General features: G+C 49.5%; 1 protein-coding gene across 4 annotated transcripts in view; it reads left to right on the top strand.

Annotated features, from left to right (window-relative positions):
- The window catches only part of SLC28A1 (solute carrier family 28 member 1), a 58187-nt gene that overhangs the window by 15490 nt on the left and 26647 nt on the right, over positions 1-16050 (top strand). For 3 of the 4 annotated variants that reach the window (XM_061158786.1, XM_061158784.1, XM_061158787.1), the window contains exons 6-8: positions 3093-3234; positions 3859-3972; positions 5750-5827. In XM_061158786.1, coding sequence (XP_061014769.1) covers positions 3093-3234; positions 3859-3972; positions 5750-5827 — 334 coding nt within the window. The remainder of the gene's footprint in view (positions 1-3092; positions 3235-3858; positions 3973-5749; positions 5828-16050) is intronic. The other variant, XM_061158785.1, reaches the window with a different exon arrangement.

Here is a 16050-nt window from a genome sequence, read left to right on the forward strand (position 1 = left end):
GAACAACGCTGATGCATTTCACTAACTGTCCTTAAGACTTATTATCAGTTCAGTTCAGTCACTCAGTTGTGTCCAACTCTTTGCGACCCCATGAATCGCAGCACGCCAGGCCTCCCTGTCCATCACCAACTCCCGGAGTTTACTCAAACCCATGCTGGTGATGCCATCCAACCATCTCATCCTCTGTCGTCCGCTTCTCCTCCTGCCCTCAATCCCTCCCAGCATCAGGGTCTTTCCCAATGAGTCAACTCTTCGCATGAGGTGGCCAAAGTACTGGGGTTTCAGCTTCAGCATCAGTCCTTCCAATGAATACCCAAGATTGATCTCCTTTAGGATGGACTGGTTGGATCTCCTTGCAGTCCAAGAGACTCTCAAGAGTCTTCTCCAACACCACAGTTCAAAAGCATCAATTTTTTGGCGCTCAGCTTTCTTCACAGTCCAACTCTCACATCCATACATGACCACTGGAAAAATCATAGCCTTGACCAGATGGACCTTTGTTGGCAAAGTAATGTCTCTGCTTTTTAATATGCTATCTAGGTTGGTCATAACTTTCCTTCCAAGGAGTAAGTGTCTTTTAATTTCGTTGCTGCAGTCACCATTTGCAGTGATTTTGGAGCCCCCCAAAATAAAGTCTGACACTGTTTCCACTGTCTCCCCATCTATTTGCCATTAAGTGATGGGACCAGATGCCATGATCTTAGTTTTCTGAATGTTAAGCTTTAAGCCAACTTTTTCACTCTCCTCTTTCACTTTCATCAAGAGGCTTTTTAGTTCCTCTTCACTTTCTGCCATAAGGGTGGTGGCATCTGCATATCTGAGGTTATTGACATTTCTCCCGGTAATCTTGATTCCAGCTTGTGCTTCTTCCAGCCCAGCATTTCTCATGATATACTCTGCATATAAGTTAAATAAGCAGGGTGACAATATACAGCCTTGATGTACTCCTTTCCCTACTTGTAACCAGTCTGTTGTTCCCTGTCCAGTTCTAACTGTTGCTTCCTGACCTGCATACAGGTTTCTCAAGAGGCAGATCAGGTGGTCTGGTATTCCCATCTCTTTCAGAATTTTCCACTTATTATAAAGATACGGTAATTAAGACAATGTGTTGTTGCCATCAAGACAGACAAATAGATCAATGAACAGAACAGAGTACAGAAATAGACCTACATATATAAAACCAGTTGATTTTTTTGACAAGAGTGCTAAGGCAATTCAGTGAAGAAATAATAATCAGCTTAACAAATTCTGCCAGAACAATGGGATATCCATAGGTAGAAGAAAGCAGAGAAGGAGGAGGAAGAGGAAGGAGGAGAGAAACAAGTGAACTTGATCCATGCCTCACATTATATTAAAAAATTAACTGAAAATAGATGATAAACCTAAATGTAAGGCCTGAAACTATATAACTACTATAAGAAAACAGCAGAAAAATCTTTGTGACTTTCAGACTTAGAGAATGAACTTACGATTGCCAGGGGGAAAGATAGTTAGGGAGTTTGGGATGGACATATACACATTGCTATATTTAAAATGGGTAACCAACAAAGAACAACTGTATAGCATAGAGAATTCTGCTGAATGTTATGTGTCAGCCTGGGTGAGAGGAGAGTTGGGGGAGAATGGATGCATGTATACATATATATATATATATATATATATATATATATATTGCTGAGTCACTCTGCTATGCACCTGAAACTATCATAACATTGTTAACACAGCTATATTCCTATATAAAATAAAAAGTTTATTTAAAAAAATGTTTAAAAATTAGAAAAATACAATTAAAAAATTAGAAAAATACAATTAAAACCTACAGTTGTAAGAATAAAAGAAAAAAACCTTCTCCCCCCCAAAATAAACCTCCAAACATGCATTAAGTTTTTATAACACCAGTTAACCTCAAGGATAACAGTAAGTAAAGAGGCATACAGGTGTCTCAGAGACAAGGCAGAAATTACGCCAATGGAACTGGCATAATAGGAGTTTGGAAAACACACCAGAAATAAACAGTGAACTCTGGGGTTAGCTTGCCTGAGTTTAGCTCCTGGGTCCTTCTCTTACCAGCTGGTGACTATACACAGAACTAGTTAAGAGAACAGACTTGCTGCTAGAGTGCCTGGGCTGAATCTCAGCTTTGCTGCTTTCTAGACAGGTGGCCACGGGCAAATTAATTTTTACATCTCTAGGACGAGAACAATTACTATAGGTCCCTCAGCACTCAGCATGGTTCCTGGCACATAGTAGGAGCTCAGTGAACTTCAGCTGTGGCTAGTAGTAGCCAGGGAGTTGAAGAGGGGGTCAGGGTTAGACCCTGAACCTGGGCTCTTAAATTGTTAGGCTGCCTCCTGGACATTCAGGGCTTCCCTGCTAGCTCAGATGGTAAGGAATCCACTTGTAATGTGGGAGACCCAGGTTCTATCACTGAGTCGGGAAGATTCCCTGGAGAAGGGAATAGGTACCCAGTCCAATATTCTTGCCTGGAGAATCCCATGGATAGAGGAGCCTGGCGGGCTATAGTTCATAGGATTGCAAAGAGTTGGACATGACTGAGCTACTAATACAGGAAGACAGACACACTCCTGGACAAGCAGATCCCAGCCCCAGGGAAGGAGACATGCCTGTAAAAGTCACTTTCGGTCGTTGGTCTCAGGTGCTCAGCTCTGTGTCCCTGATTGACACCACCACTTCTGGGCTTCAGGGGAGCTGAGCCCATGGCCCGTGGCGCTGAGTTCCAGCCCACACAGAGCCCACCTTACCCTGGCAAGGCCAGAGGCTGGCTGAGCTGAGCATCACTGCAGCTATGAGAATTCCTGCCGTGAGCTTGGCACCATGCTAAGCTGAGTACCCACATCCTCTGATTTAGTTCTCTCAGCAGTCTTGAGAATTGAGGGTGGGAAGGGTCTTTGGCTTCATTTACCCGATGAGGAAACTAGACTCAGAGAGGCGAGGTGGTCTGTCCGAGGCCACACAGCACTCTCCCGCTTCTCCTCCCACCAGCCCTGAGTACCCTTCCCTGGGGCCCTGGGTGCTGTTGTGTGGGGGTGGGGAGATACTGACAGTAATGACTCTCTGCCCCTCCCCTGCAGGGGTCTAGCCCTTGCTGCTTTCCTGGGCCTGGTCTTGTGGCTGGCCCTGGACACCTCTCGGCGGCCTGAGCAGCTGGTGTCCTTTGGCGGAATCTGCGTGTTCGTTGGCCTCCTCTTTGCCTTCTCAAAGCATCACCGCGCAGTGAGTGCTTAGCTGTCAGGTCAAGAGGGGGCTTCAGCCCCTTCTCTCTCCAGCGTCAGGTCCCCTCCCTGTTTCACAGAGTGGTTAACACCTCCCCCCAGACTCCAGAGCCACACATAGGCAAAGGGGTCACTGCTAAGAAGTCACTCAATGCCGAGAGGTTATCCAGCCGTTAGGTGTCCAGCTCCCTTCTGCTGGGGAGGAGGAAGTGCTTGGAGGGAGTGGGGTCAGAGTGGGGTCAGAGCCCTGACTATGTGGGAGAGATGGGGAAGGTCCAGACAGACAAAGGTTACGCTGAGGCCAGGCTCTGAGGCCATGGTTCCACCCACCCAGCGATGCCCCAGGACCAAGTGCCGTGGCTCCCGGCTGGTCCTTGGTTAGATCTGGCCCTGCCCCTGCCCACTGCCCAGGCCCATTGCTGCCTTGTGGCCTGTTCTGCACTCCATGGGGGATGTAACCATCGGCAACAGGCCCACAGCTCCGGCTGGGTCCAGCCCTCATCCTACAGGCTGACCGAAGCTCCCAGAGCCCCTCAGCAGTGCTGTGCCCTCTGCCCTCACCCACCTCCTCCCTGTGGACCTCCCCAGGTGCCGAGCTCACCTGGACCTTTCTCTCGGGTGGCAGGTGTCCTGGCGGGCTGTGTTCTGGGGTCTTGGACTGCAATTTGTACTCGGACTCATCGTCATCAGAACAGAACCAGGGTTTATTGCATTTCAGTGGCTGGGCGACCAGATCCAGGTGTGTACATGGGGTGTAGCTGCCCGGGCATCTTGGGTTGCCAGGGGATGGAGGAGAAGCCTCTGCACTGGAGGGAGGTGGCCATACAGAGGGACTGTGACCAGGATGGTGGGTGTGTGTGGGGCCCCTGACCCCTGGGCAGTGGGAGGCTGGGCAGCACAGCCACTGCTTCCCTCAGGCCTGGTCCAACCTGCCCAAACAAGTAGTCCTTTCAGAGGGTGGCCTGATGTGGAAGAGAATCTCAAAACAGGAAGGTTCCTAGGATACCCAGGCCCAAGGCTTGTTGCCCTCGGTCCTCATCAGGAAAGGAACTTATAATAGTTAAAAGTGCTTTAAAAATTGAAAGTGATTTAGTTTATATATGTGTTGTTGTTGTTCAGTCACTCAGTTATGTTCGACTCTTTGCAACCCCATGGACTGCAGAACGCCAACTTCCCTGTCCTTCACTATCTCCCAGAGTTTGCTCAAACTCATCCACCGAGTCCGTGATGCCTTCCAACCATCTCATCCTCTGTCGCCCCCTTCTCTTCCTTCCCTCAATCTTTCCCAGCATCAGGGTCTTTTCCAACAAGTCAGCTCTTTGCATCAGGTGGCCAAAGTATTGGTGTGTATGTGTGTTTAAAAATAATATTCAGTTTGTTGAAGTTACACTTTTAAATTTTCATTTATTGTGATGAAACCACATAACATAAAATTTATCATTTTAACCTTGTTTTTTTCATTAAATCATTTTTGAGTATCATTAAGTTCTTTCACATCATTGGACAGTCTTGATTTACTTCTTAAAATATAAGTTATGGAGGATGCAAGGTTGATACTATACTCATCCCTCTCTCATTATCTCGAATTTCCATGCACTCTCTACAGGGAGGGCTTTGGGGAGGGGGCAGGGAGAACCCACATGTCCAGGCTCTGCCCAGGCCCGCCCTCTGGCCACACCAAGGATACCTGCATGGGTGTTGTGATGCAAAAAGACGCTGCTCTGGGCGTGCGTGCTCAGTTACTCAGTCATGTTCAACTCTTTGCAACCAGCGGACTGTAGCCCTCCAGGCTCCTCTGTCCATGGGGATTCTCCAGGCAAGAATACTGGAGTGGGTTTCCATGCCCTCCTCCAGGGGATCTTCCCTACCTGGGATAGAACTGACATCTCTCTGTCTCCTGCATTGGCAGGTGGGTTCTTTACCACCAGCGCCACCTGGGAAGATTGCTGCTTTGGGCACACCCCTCATTTTATAAATGGGAGCATTGAGGCCCAGGCAACAGAAGTGACTTGGCCTGCGGTCACAGTGCATGTTCTGGTCCTAAATAAATACAGGGCTCTTATAGAAGGGTGGCCAGATTGCAACACCAAGGCCAGGAGCCCGGGGTGGGACAAGCTGGGGCTGTGCCCTCGGCAGGGAGGCACAGGGGCACCACCTTTGACCGCCTTCTTCAGGCAGTTCACTGTTTGCTTCCTCCTCTGTCTCTTCTTCATTGTTCTTGTCCCAACAACTCTCATCTCAGGGTATCTCTTTACAATTGTCTCTTCTGGAAGATGTACTCAGAAGGAGCAAGTGTGGCTTTAACGACACACATGGTGCCCCCGCTCTAAGGCCACGGCCTGGGGGCTCATCTTGCAGCCTCCAAGACCTTCTCCTCTCCTGGGCTGCTGGGAAGGCATGGGGAGCAGGCAAGTCTCCTCCAGGTCACCCCAACCTGGTTCCCTTGCTGCTGCTTCCTCCTTCTGCCCTTCTTGGCCTCACTCCTGGATTTGGATTTGTTTGTTTTCTCCTTTCAGGTCTTCCTGAGCTACACTGAGTCCGGCTCCAGCTTCGTGTTTGGGGAGGCTCTGATCAAGAATGTCTTTGCCTTTCAGGTCAGCTTGACTCTTGGCTCACAAAGCATGTAGCAGCCTCTGCCGGGTGCCTCCAGCTAGTGGGGCATCCAAGCCTGGCCCAGTGGAGGGGGAGGGCTCCTGCTGGTGGAGCCCAGCTACTGGAAGCTAATGAGGCTTAAACCTTGGGGTCCTGGGAGGGGCCTGGCAATGTGCTTACCTGGGGGTATGTTTTCAGTATATTTTGGAAAACTTGCAAAAGTAAGATATATCTGTATTATTTTCCTAAAAAATGAATCCCCCAGTAGTAGAATTGCTGGGAGGTTGAGGATGAGAAAAGTAGGTGGGGACATGTGGATGGAATCTGCTGTGACCTTAGCCCCTGACAGGGACATATGATCCTCTCGCATGCTCCTCCTTCCAGGCCCCTCCCAAGCCACCTCTGCCAGGAAGCCTGCCCTGATAAGTTGTAAGCTCCAAGTCTTTCCTCTGGATTATCCTAGAACTACAGTCCTTGCCTCCCTCCTTTCAGCAAATGTGTATAATGTGTCTTCCACAGTGCAAAATATATTTTTAAAAAATTTTTACTAGAGTCTAGTTGCTTTATAGTACTATGTTAGTTTCCACTGTATAGCAAAGTGAATCAGCTATATGTATACATATACCCCCTCTTTTGTGTATTTCCTTCCCATTTAGGTCACAACAGAGTGCTAAGTAGAGTTCCCTGTGCTATGCAGTATGTTCTCATTAGTTATGTATTTCATCCATAGTAGTGTATACGTGGCAATCCCAGTCTCCCCAGTCATCTCACCCCTCCTTTGCCTCCTTGGCATCCATGCATTTGTTTGTTCTCTACGTCTCCATCTCTCTTTCTACCTTGTAAATAGTTTCATCTGTACCATTTTTCTAGATTCCACATATATGCCTTAATATGTGATATTTGTTTTTTTTTTACTTACTGCAGTGCAAAATATTATAGAGGAAACTGAGATAAAGACTCAAAGACTATTGTGTAATTGTAGAGCCCCAACCCTAATTTTTATTTGTTTGTTTTTGGTCACGCTGGGTCTTGTCTGCTGTCTGAGGGCTTCAGTGGCTGCAGCATGTAGGCTCGGTAGTTGTGGTTCCCAGGCTCTAGAGCTCAGGCTTGGTAGCTGTGGTTCTCAGGCTCAGTAGCTATGTCACACCAACTTAGATGCTCCATGGCATGTGGGATCTTCCCAAACCAGGGATCGAACCCATGTTCCCTGCATTGGCAGGCGGGTTCTTATCTACTGGACCACCAGGATGTTCCCAGCCCTAATTTAAAACATGGAAGCCAAAAAAATAAAACAGGGAAGCCTGTGCTGAGCATTTGATGGTGGGACTGCGTCACTGTTTCCGGGTGGAACTGTGGTTATATTTCTTCTTTGTCCAATTGACTGCCCAGGCACCCACGTGTCTCTAGTAAGAACTCAAGTGTAGCTTCTCCACCTGCCTCACACCCAAATTGTCTCAGGACCCTGAGGCTGCTTCAGGCTTGCGTTTCGCTTCCGAATGCCAGGTGGAGAGAGAGAGCGAGCCCTGGGCCCCGCTTCCCCACTAGCTGGCCCCAGTTTCTGCCCTGTTGCCATAGCAGCACAGATGGGAATTGGTGCCGCCCACTCTAGCATGTCCTGGACCACTGTCACCGTGGGGCTACCGTGAAGGATCAGTTCCAGAGATTTTTGCTTTTTGCCATCACTCAGCCGTTGTTCCCAGAGCCTCCCCATCCTGCTGGGGGTGTTGGGTCTCAGAAGCTTCTAGCACAAGTCATCGATTTGGCATCGCCTTCTGAGCTGGTGTCAAGCCAGTTCGTGAGTCCAGACACCTCCAGCCCGCCCCCAGCCCTGACTCAGGGTGAGGTCCTCTGGGAGCTTCAGTATCTGTTGGCCCCAGCAGCTCTCTGGGAAATGTCCACTCCATCCAAGGGTTCTAGTAACGTCAGCCTTGGGAGGAAAGTGACAGGGACCAGGTTCCCGTCCTCTCAGGACAAACTTGTCCATCATGTTTTTCTGAGATCACTTCTGTGCAGGGAGATGATCAGAGGGGCAGCCTCTGGCAGCCCCTCCAAAGGTCCCCTAACACCATCCTCCTAGGGCTGAGGCTGGGAGGGACGGCTCCCTTCACATCTGCATCTCCTAGTAGGGGCCACTCAGGGTTTCAGGGAGGAGCAGTGAAGTCCTGCTCCACGGTGACTTGTCACATCCACCAGACAGAGAAATGGCAGTTGGTGGCTTCTCACACTTTTCAAGGCAAACATACAACACCCTGCAATTGGACCTCCCCAGGCAGCCAGGTTCAAGTGTAACTGGCTCAAAGGAAAGTGCCTGGAGCCCATCTAGGGAGAGAGGTTTAAAAATAAGGACAGTGAGAATGCCTCCTGAAGGAGGTGGTGTTTGAATTGGAGCCTCAGGGCAAGAAAAAAATTGGACACACAGAGATAAGTGGGAAGAAGCAATGCCTGGGCAACAGCGTGGAGGTGAGAAAGTGCTGGGCCGTGAAACGTAATAGGGCATAATTCAGTTCAGTGGGTGTGTAAGCTATTTGAAGGAAAGAATGGATTAGGGGATAAACTGCAAGTGTGGTGGGGCCATATCTTTTAAAATTTTTATTTATTTGTCTATTGGTTGTGCTGGGTCTTCATCGCTACAAGCAGGCTTTCTCTGTCGGAGAGTGGGAGCTTCTCTCTTGTTGCAGTGCACAAGCTTCTCATTGAGGTGGCTTCTCTGTTGCAGAGCATGGGCTCTAGGCACATGGGTTTCAGCAGTTGCAGCATGCGGGCCCAGTAGTTGCAGCACACAGGCTCAGTAGATGCGATGCACAGGATTAGTCTCTCTGCCACATGTGGAACATTCCCAGGCCAGGGATCGAACCTGTGTCCCATGCATTGGCAGGCAGATTCTCATCCATTTTGCCACCAGGGAAGGCCTTTAAGAGTCTTAAATGCAAAAAAAAAAAAAAAAAGAGTCTTAAATGCCAGGCTGAGGCACCTGGATTTTGTCCCCCAGGAGATGAGGAGTTATTGAAGATTTTTTAGCAGGGAAGGACTTGACTGGAGCTTTGGGGTGGTTGTGATTTCAATAGTAGGGAGGGAGGGTTGTAGCTGGGATGCTTGGAATAGGGGGCCAGCGAGGAGGCCACCTCACAACCAACTGAGGACTCAGGGACCACCAGACCGCCACTGTCCAGAAGAGAGGTCACCCTGGGGAACAAAGGCGGGGGAGGGGGATGCGGCTGAGAGACCAGCTGTATGAAGCTCATCGCTTAAGCTCCACATGCTGCAGCTGTGTTTGCTCTTGCATGCTTAGTCACTCAGTCATATCCAACTCTTTGTAACTCCATGGATTGTAGCCCAACAGGCTTCTCTGTCCATGGGATTTTTCAGGCAAAAATACTGGAGTGGGTTGCCCTTTCCTTTTCCGGGGATCTTCCTGACCCAGGGATCGAACCCATGTCTCTTGCATCTCCTGCATTGGCACTCGGATTCTTTACCATTAGTGCCACCTGTGTTTTAAGTTTAGCTATTTGAGGACAAAGCCTTTCTCACTAAGTCTTGTCTGACTCTTTGCAACCCCATGGAGTGCAGCACACTAGGCTTCCCTGTCCTTCACTATCTCCTGGAGTTTGCTCAGACTCAAGTCTGTTGAGTTTGGGGATGCATTCCAACCATCTCATCCTCTGTTGCCCCCTTCTCCTCCTGCCCTCCATCTTTCCCAGCATCAGGGTCTTCACCAGTGAGTCAGTTCTTTGCCTTCAGCTGGCCAAAGTATCAGCATCAGTCCTTCCAATGAATATTCAGGGTTGATTTCCTTTAGAATTGACTGGTTTGATCTCCTTGCTGTTCAAGGGACTCTCAAGAGTCTTTCTCCAGCACCACAATTCAAAAGCATCAATTCTTTGACTCTCAGCCTGGTTTTTACGCTAATGTCAGTTAACTGACCTCAAGCCCTGAAAAAACTCTGCCCAGTGCCTGGGACACTGCTTTTTGCTGAATGATGAGATGAATAAATGATGATTCTTCTGTGCACATGGGAAGTCTCTCTGCCTGCTGGGAACGACTGGCTCTGTGAGCCCTTGGCAGAGAGTTGGACTCCCACACAGCCAGTCTCCCTCTGGCTGGGCCACCATTCCCGTGATTGTGTGTTCCTGAGCAGCATGTGCTTTGGCCCAAGACCAGGGCTGAGCTCTTCTTTCCTCAAACCTCCCCAGCAGAGGCCAGAGCTTCCCAAATCCCTGGAGCCAATAACTACGCACAGGCTTTGCAGCAAGCTCCAGGGCCCCTAGAAATCTGAGACTGTACCACTCTGACCTGAGATTCTGGTGGAACAGAGCAGAAAAGCTTAGGGAAAGGAAGTCATAGGAACAGCTACTAGTTATGGAGTGAGGACTGCATGTCAGGCACTCACTTCAAAATAGCTGGAGAAGATTCTTGAGAATCCCTTGGATTGCAAGGAGATCAAAACAGTCAACCCTAAAGGAAATCAACCCTGAATATTCTTTGGAAGTAATACTTTGGCTACCTGATGTGAAGAGCCGACTCATTGGAAAAGACCCTGATGCTGGGAAAGATTGAGGGCAGGAGGAGAAGGGGGCAACAGTGGATGAGATGGTTGGATGGCATCATCAACTCAATGGACATGAGTCTGAGCAAACTCCAAGAGATAGTGACGGACAGGGAAGCCCAGCATGCTGCAGTCCATGGGGTTGAAAAGAGTCAGACCTGGCTTAGTGACTGCAAAGCAACAATGGGGGAAATAATATCATTATCCCTTTTTTACAGATGATGATACTGAGGTTCAGAGGGATTTTTGCTTGTGGAATTTCATAAAGCTAGTGAGTATTAGAATCAAGATTGGAACAGGTGTGATGCTCTTGCTTATTAGCTCCTGTGCCTTGATATCAGGGCCCTTTCCTTGGTAGACAGTGGAAATGAAAGGGCCCCACACCTTGGGTCTTTGTTTTTCCCTTGGTTTAGAAGAAACCAGTATTTCTCAGGCCTATTTTGTTGCAAGTGACAGAAACTCACTTGAAATTTGCTTTATAGGGAGGAGAAAGGGAAGACTGTTTCTTGGCTCACTAACTGAAGCAAGATAGAGCTGGTGCCAGCTGAAACCAGGGCCCCGGAGTGGCCAGGCTCACGGCCCTCAGCCTCCAATCTCTGCTCATCCCAGAGTGTCAGCTTCACTCTTTCATACCAGGTCTCCTCCTGGCTCCCAGCAACACCAGATACTCATGCTTACAGCATGTCACCCAGAACTAGGCCAGTTCTTCTCTGCCTGCTCCAGTTAAAAAATTCCAGGGTAGGCTTCAGATTGATCTGCCTTGGGTCATGTGACCATTCTTGGCCCAGTCACTAAGGCCAGGGCATGGGATACTGGAATTGGAAGGGCTGGAATCTCCTGATCCCACCCAAAGCTGGGGACTCAGGTGCTCTGATTGAGTGAAAGCCACCCTCCAAAACTCATCATTTGAAGGATTATTGCCGAGGACAAGCAGGTACTATTAACTTCCTCCTTATAGAAACCAGGCAGACAGCTTCCTGTAGGACCTGCAGCAGTTCCATTTACAGGGTGCCCTTATATTCCAAATGAGTGTCTCTTCTCTAGGATAGAAGGGTGCAGATGGCAGATACCATACCTGCCTGGGAGGAACAGCAAAGACATGGACCCTTTGATCTGTAGGTGGGGCCACATTTGGGGGTCTAGGCTGTACTTCCTGAGTGGGATGCTCAGCTCCTGACTGGATCAGTTGTAAATAACAGAAATACCACTCAAATAGACTGATTAAATGAAGCAAAAACAAACAACAAAAAAGCAAGATTAATTCTGATAATTGAGAAGTCCAGAGACTTCATGTCCCGTTGGATCCAAGTATCCAACATCACCTGGGATTTGCCTTGCTTATATCCTGGTTCTTTTTTTTTTTTTTTAGTGGAGTGCAGTTTATTACACCGGCGGGCCCAGGGCAGAGTCTCCTCTTAGCCAAGGACCTATATCCTGGTTCTGTGTTCTTCTTTTCTTTTCTTTTTTTTAAATAGACAATGTCTCTCTCTCTCTTCTTTAATTATTCATTTATTTTTGACTGCGCTGGGTCTTTGTTGCTGTGCATGGGCTTTGTCTAGCTGCGGAGAGCAGGGGCTACTCTGTTGAGGCTCACTGCATTAAGAAGCACAGGCTGTAGACTCTCAGGCTTCAGTAGTTGCAAGTCCTGCTCCAGAGCACAGGCTCACTAGTTGTGGGGCTTCCCTCATTGCTCAGTGGGTAAAGAGTCTGCCTGCAATGCAGGAGACCTGGGTTCAATTCCTGGGTCGGGAAGATCCCCTGGAGGAGGAAATGGCAACCCACTCCAGTATTCTTGCCTGGAGAATTCCATGGACTGTGGAGCCTGGTAGGCTACAGTCCACGGGGTCGCAAGAAGTCAGACACAGCAGAGCGACTAAGCACAGCACAGCACGGGCTTAGTTGCTTTTGGGCATGTGGGATCGTCCCGTACTAGAAATCGAACCAGTGTCCCCTGACTTGCAGGTGGGTTCTTAACCACTGGGCTGCCAGGGACGTCCCCAGGTTCTATGCTCTTAGCACTGGCTTTAGTTTTAGTCTTGGAGAAGCACTCTTGAGATTGTGGCAGAGAGATACCAGGCTTATATCCAGCCAGCTTAGCAACCTTAGCAGAAAGAGAGAGAGCCTGTTTTCCACTAGCCCAGCAGGAAATCTAAGAGTGGGCTCTTTTTAGGCTGGCTTGCGGGTGTATGCCATCCTTGAACTGTAGCCAGGGAAGATACCTCAGTGTGATGCACCAAACCTGGAGCCTTCGGCTAAGAGTGGAGTTAGGATGGTTTCCCAAAGGAAAGTAAAACTTTGTTACCAAAAGAAGTGAGGGAGGAGGCCTTGGGCTGTCCACCAGAGCCCCTGCCCCCTTGTTCTCTCCATGTCAGCCCTGAAGGTGTCACCTTCCCAGCCTGCTGCTGGGCCCACCCCCTCGCCAGGGCTAGTTGTGCATCTTTCCTCCCTGGGGGCTCAGATGGTAAGGAATCCACCTGCAATGCAGGAGACTTGGGTTTGATCCCTGGGTTGGGAAGATCCCCTGGAGAAGGGAATGGCAACCCACTCCAGTATTCTTGTCTGGAGAATCCCATGGACAGAGAAGCCTAACAGTTCATGGGATCGCAAAGAGCCAGACACGACTGAGTGACTAACACTTTGACTGTTACTTTCCTCCCTTTCTAGAAGAATTTGCACATACCTGCTACTTGCATCTCTCCCTGAATTACACTTTAGAACCAGGGGTTCCTAGACCACTGGGCTAAGAGGGAGTGCTGGGGATTTCAGGCCTCCCCTTTATATCACAGATGGTCAGACCACACCACAGAGAGGAGCAGTGACCTGGGCACAACTACCTAGTGGGTTAAGAGGGAGGCAGGGCTAGAACCGGGTTGTTGGATTTGTAATTAAGTGCTGTTTTCTTCCTCACACTAAGTAAAAGTCAGTGACATCAGGTCTCCCTTTTAAATACAAAAAGCATCCTTAACAACAATAGTGATAAAGTTAAAACTTATTCACAGTTGCTAAAGACTTTGAGATTGGATGTTCAGTCAAGAGAGAAAAAACAAAGAGAGGTGGGTTTATCATTAACAAGGCTCAGCACTTGCTAGTCAAACACTAACTGTTCCCTGGCCCCCAGGATGCCCTGTCCTCCACCCAAACTCCTGGCCAGTGTATTAGCCAGCGGCCTCCTTAGTGAAGGCAGGCCAGAAGGAGGGATGAATTCAGATAGATGCTTCATGGCAATAGGACTCCCTTTCTCAACCAGATTTCCTAATCACAGACTCTCACTCACACCCTGTACTCCTGCATTGCTCTCTCTTTCTTGCTCTCTCTCTCTCTCTCTCTCACACACACACACACACACACACTTGCTGAGTGTGGGGTTTGTCCTCTGGCTGGGAGATGGCTTTGTTTGTGCTGAGTTGAGCGGAAGACTCCAGGGCTTTCTTTCCATCCTTCCCATGAATCACGTGGCCCTAGTCCAGGGCTACTGGCCCGTGTCAGCCTGGGGAAGTCTCCAAGCTCACTCAGATTTTCAGACTTCAAGCTGCTTCCTGCTGGGCCAGGGTTCAGCTTGTCACTTCTCCAGGAAGCCAGGTCTGCCCGGGACTCCTTCAACCCTCCATCTCCCCCGGCCCAGTTGACGTGGCAGCCACCTCCTGGCAGTAGCATCATGATTAGTCATTCCTCCTTGGCTCCATCCCTCTTCTAGTAACTTTCCACCCACATGATCACCTCTCCCCGCCAGGCTCCTGCACCCTGCCTGGGCCTGGCCGGTCAGGAGCACTCCCTCACTCTTTTCTTTATTGTCGCTCCAGCCTCTGGAACATGCACACACTCACTAAGCTCAGTGGTGCTGCTGAAATGTTCTCCCTGAGGAACCCCTGGGGAGAAAGAAAACATTTTCATCTCCCCAGGGTTTTGGGGTGTCTGCCTGATGCAGCCTCTGCAGTGCCCAGTAGTCATCAATGCCAAATCTGACCAAAAAAGTCAAGTAAGATAAGACCTGGGCTACCTGGTGGCTCAAACGGTAAAGGATCTGCCTACAATGCAAGAGTTCTGGGTTTGATTCCTGGAGAAAGAGATGGCAGCCCACTCCAGTATTCTTACCTGGAGAATCCTATGGAGAGAGGAGCCTCACAGGCTATAGTCCATAGGGTCTCAAAGAGTCGGACACACACACACACGAACTGAAAGGTGCCGTTGGATTGAGTCATTAAGGGTCCACTGGTAACCATAGTGAGCATGATTTCCAGAGGATGGAATGGAAAGGAAGTGTGGTGGTGGTGGTGTCTGCATGAGCAGGAAATCAGGAGGCCTGCCCTGGTTTTCTGGCCTTGGAGCAGGTCCCTTGTGCCTTTCTGTAATGCTGGTGCTGAGGTGGACATACCAGCAGTCTCCCCTGAGGAATTTTCAAGCTTTGGGCTTTTGTGGTTTGTCATGGCCTGGGGCTGGTGACTGGGCTCTGTCCATAGGCTTAGGCTTTGGGAGCCAGGTGTAGGGGGGCTGTGGGGACAGCCTTGGGAAGTCATCAGAAGCCTTGGCTCAGCTCCCTTCAGGGAGAGAAAGCAGCAGGGCCAGGTCCCCAGTGGGTTTAGTCCTGCCTTCAAAGCCTGTTTCTGGGGAAGGAGGTGGCGTCTGCTCAGAGGGTCTGGTCTAGACTCTAGAGCAGTGGTTCTTAGAGTATGGTGTATGGTTCCAGACCAGCGGCATCTGGAAAGGCCAGACTCTCGGGGCAACCCCAGACTGACTGATTCTGAAACTCTTGGGGTGGGGCTCAAAAATCGGCATTTCTGACAAATTTTCAGGAGATGCTGCTGGTCCAGGGACCACACCTTGGGAACCACTGGCTTAGAGGTGTTGTAACTTCCTTCTCCCTTCAGTAAGGGTGAGCACTGGTACTAGTGGGCCCATGAAGCAGTGATCAGGATGGACTCGAGGCTACTGCAGACTCTGGCTCTCCCTTAGAGAGAATGCCTCTCCTTAAGACAGAGAAATGAGGCTCCAGGACTGGCCCCAGGGAATAGTTCCTTAGGATCATGGAAGGTCCTTGGCAATCTGCTTAGTGGCCAGGAGGTACCTGTCTCTGCAGCTGTGTAACCTTGGATAGATAACCAATACCTCATGGCCTCACTGTTTCCACCGTGAAGTGAATTTACGTTGAACTTAGTTGCTTTGGGGCTTCCCTGGTGGCTCAGATAGTTCAGAATCCGCCTGTTATGCAGGAGACCTAGGTTCGATCCCTTGGTTGGGAAGATCCCTGGAGAAGGGAATGGCAACCCACTCCAGTATTCTTGGCTGGAGAATCTCATGGACAGAGGAGCCTGACAGGCTATGGTCCATGGGGGTCACAAAGACTCAGACACGACTGAGAGACTAATGCTTTCACTTTTCAGTTGCTTTGAGGATCCTCGAGTCACCACACCTTGGGGACATGGCTCATGGCAGGACTGCACAGTTCACAAGCAGCGGGGCTTAATGGCATGTTCCTCCTCCTTCACACAGCAGCACGGCCCAGCTGCCTGCCCTGTCTTCAGCCATCTCACATACTACAGGGCCCAGGGCTATTTCCTGGACTGGGAGATCGTATTGGACTCAGGGACCTTATTTAATTAATTAACTTATTTTTGGCTGCACTGGATGTTTGTTGCTGCGTGCTGTCTTTCTCTAGTTGCAATAAGCAGGGGCTACTCTCTAGAT

This window comes from Dama dama, chromosome 13 (assembly GCF_033118175.1).
Source record: "Dama dama isolate Ldn47 chromosome 13, ASM3311817v1, whole genome shotgun sequence".
Lineage (NCBI taxonomy): Eukaryota > Metazoa > Chordata > Mammalia > Artiodactyla > Cervidae > Dama > Dama dama.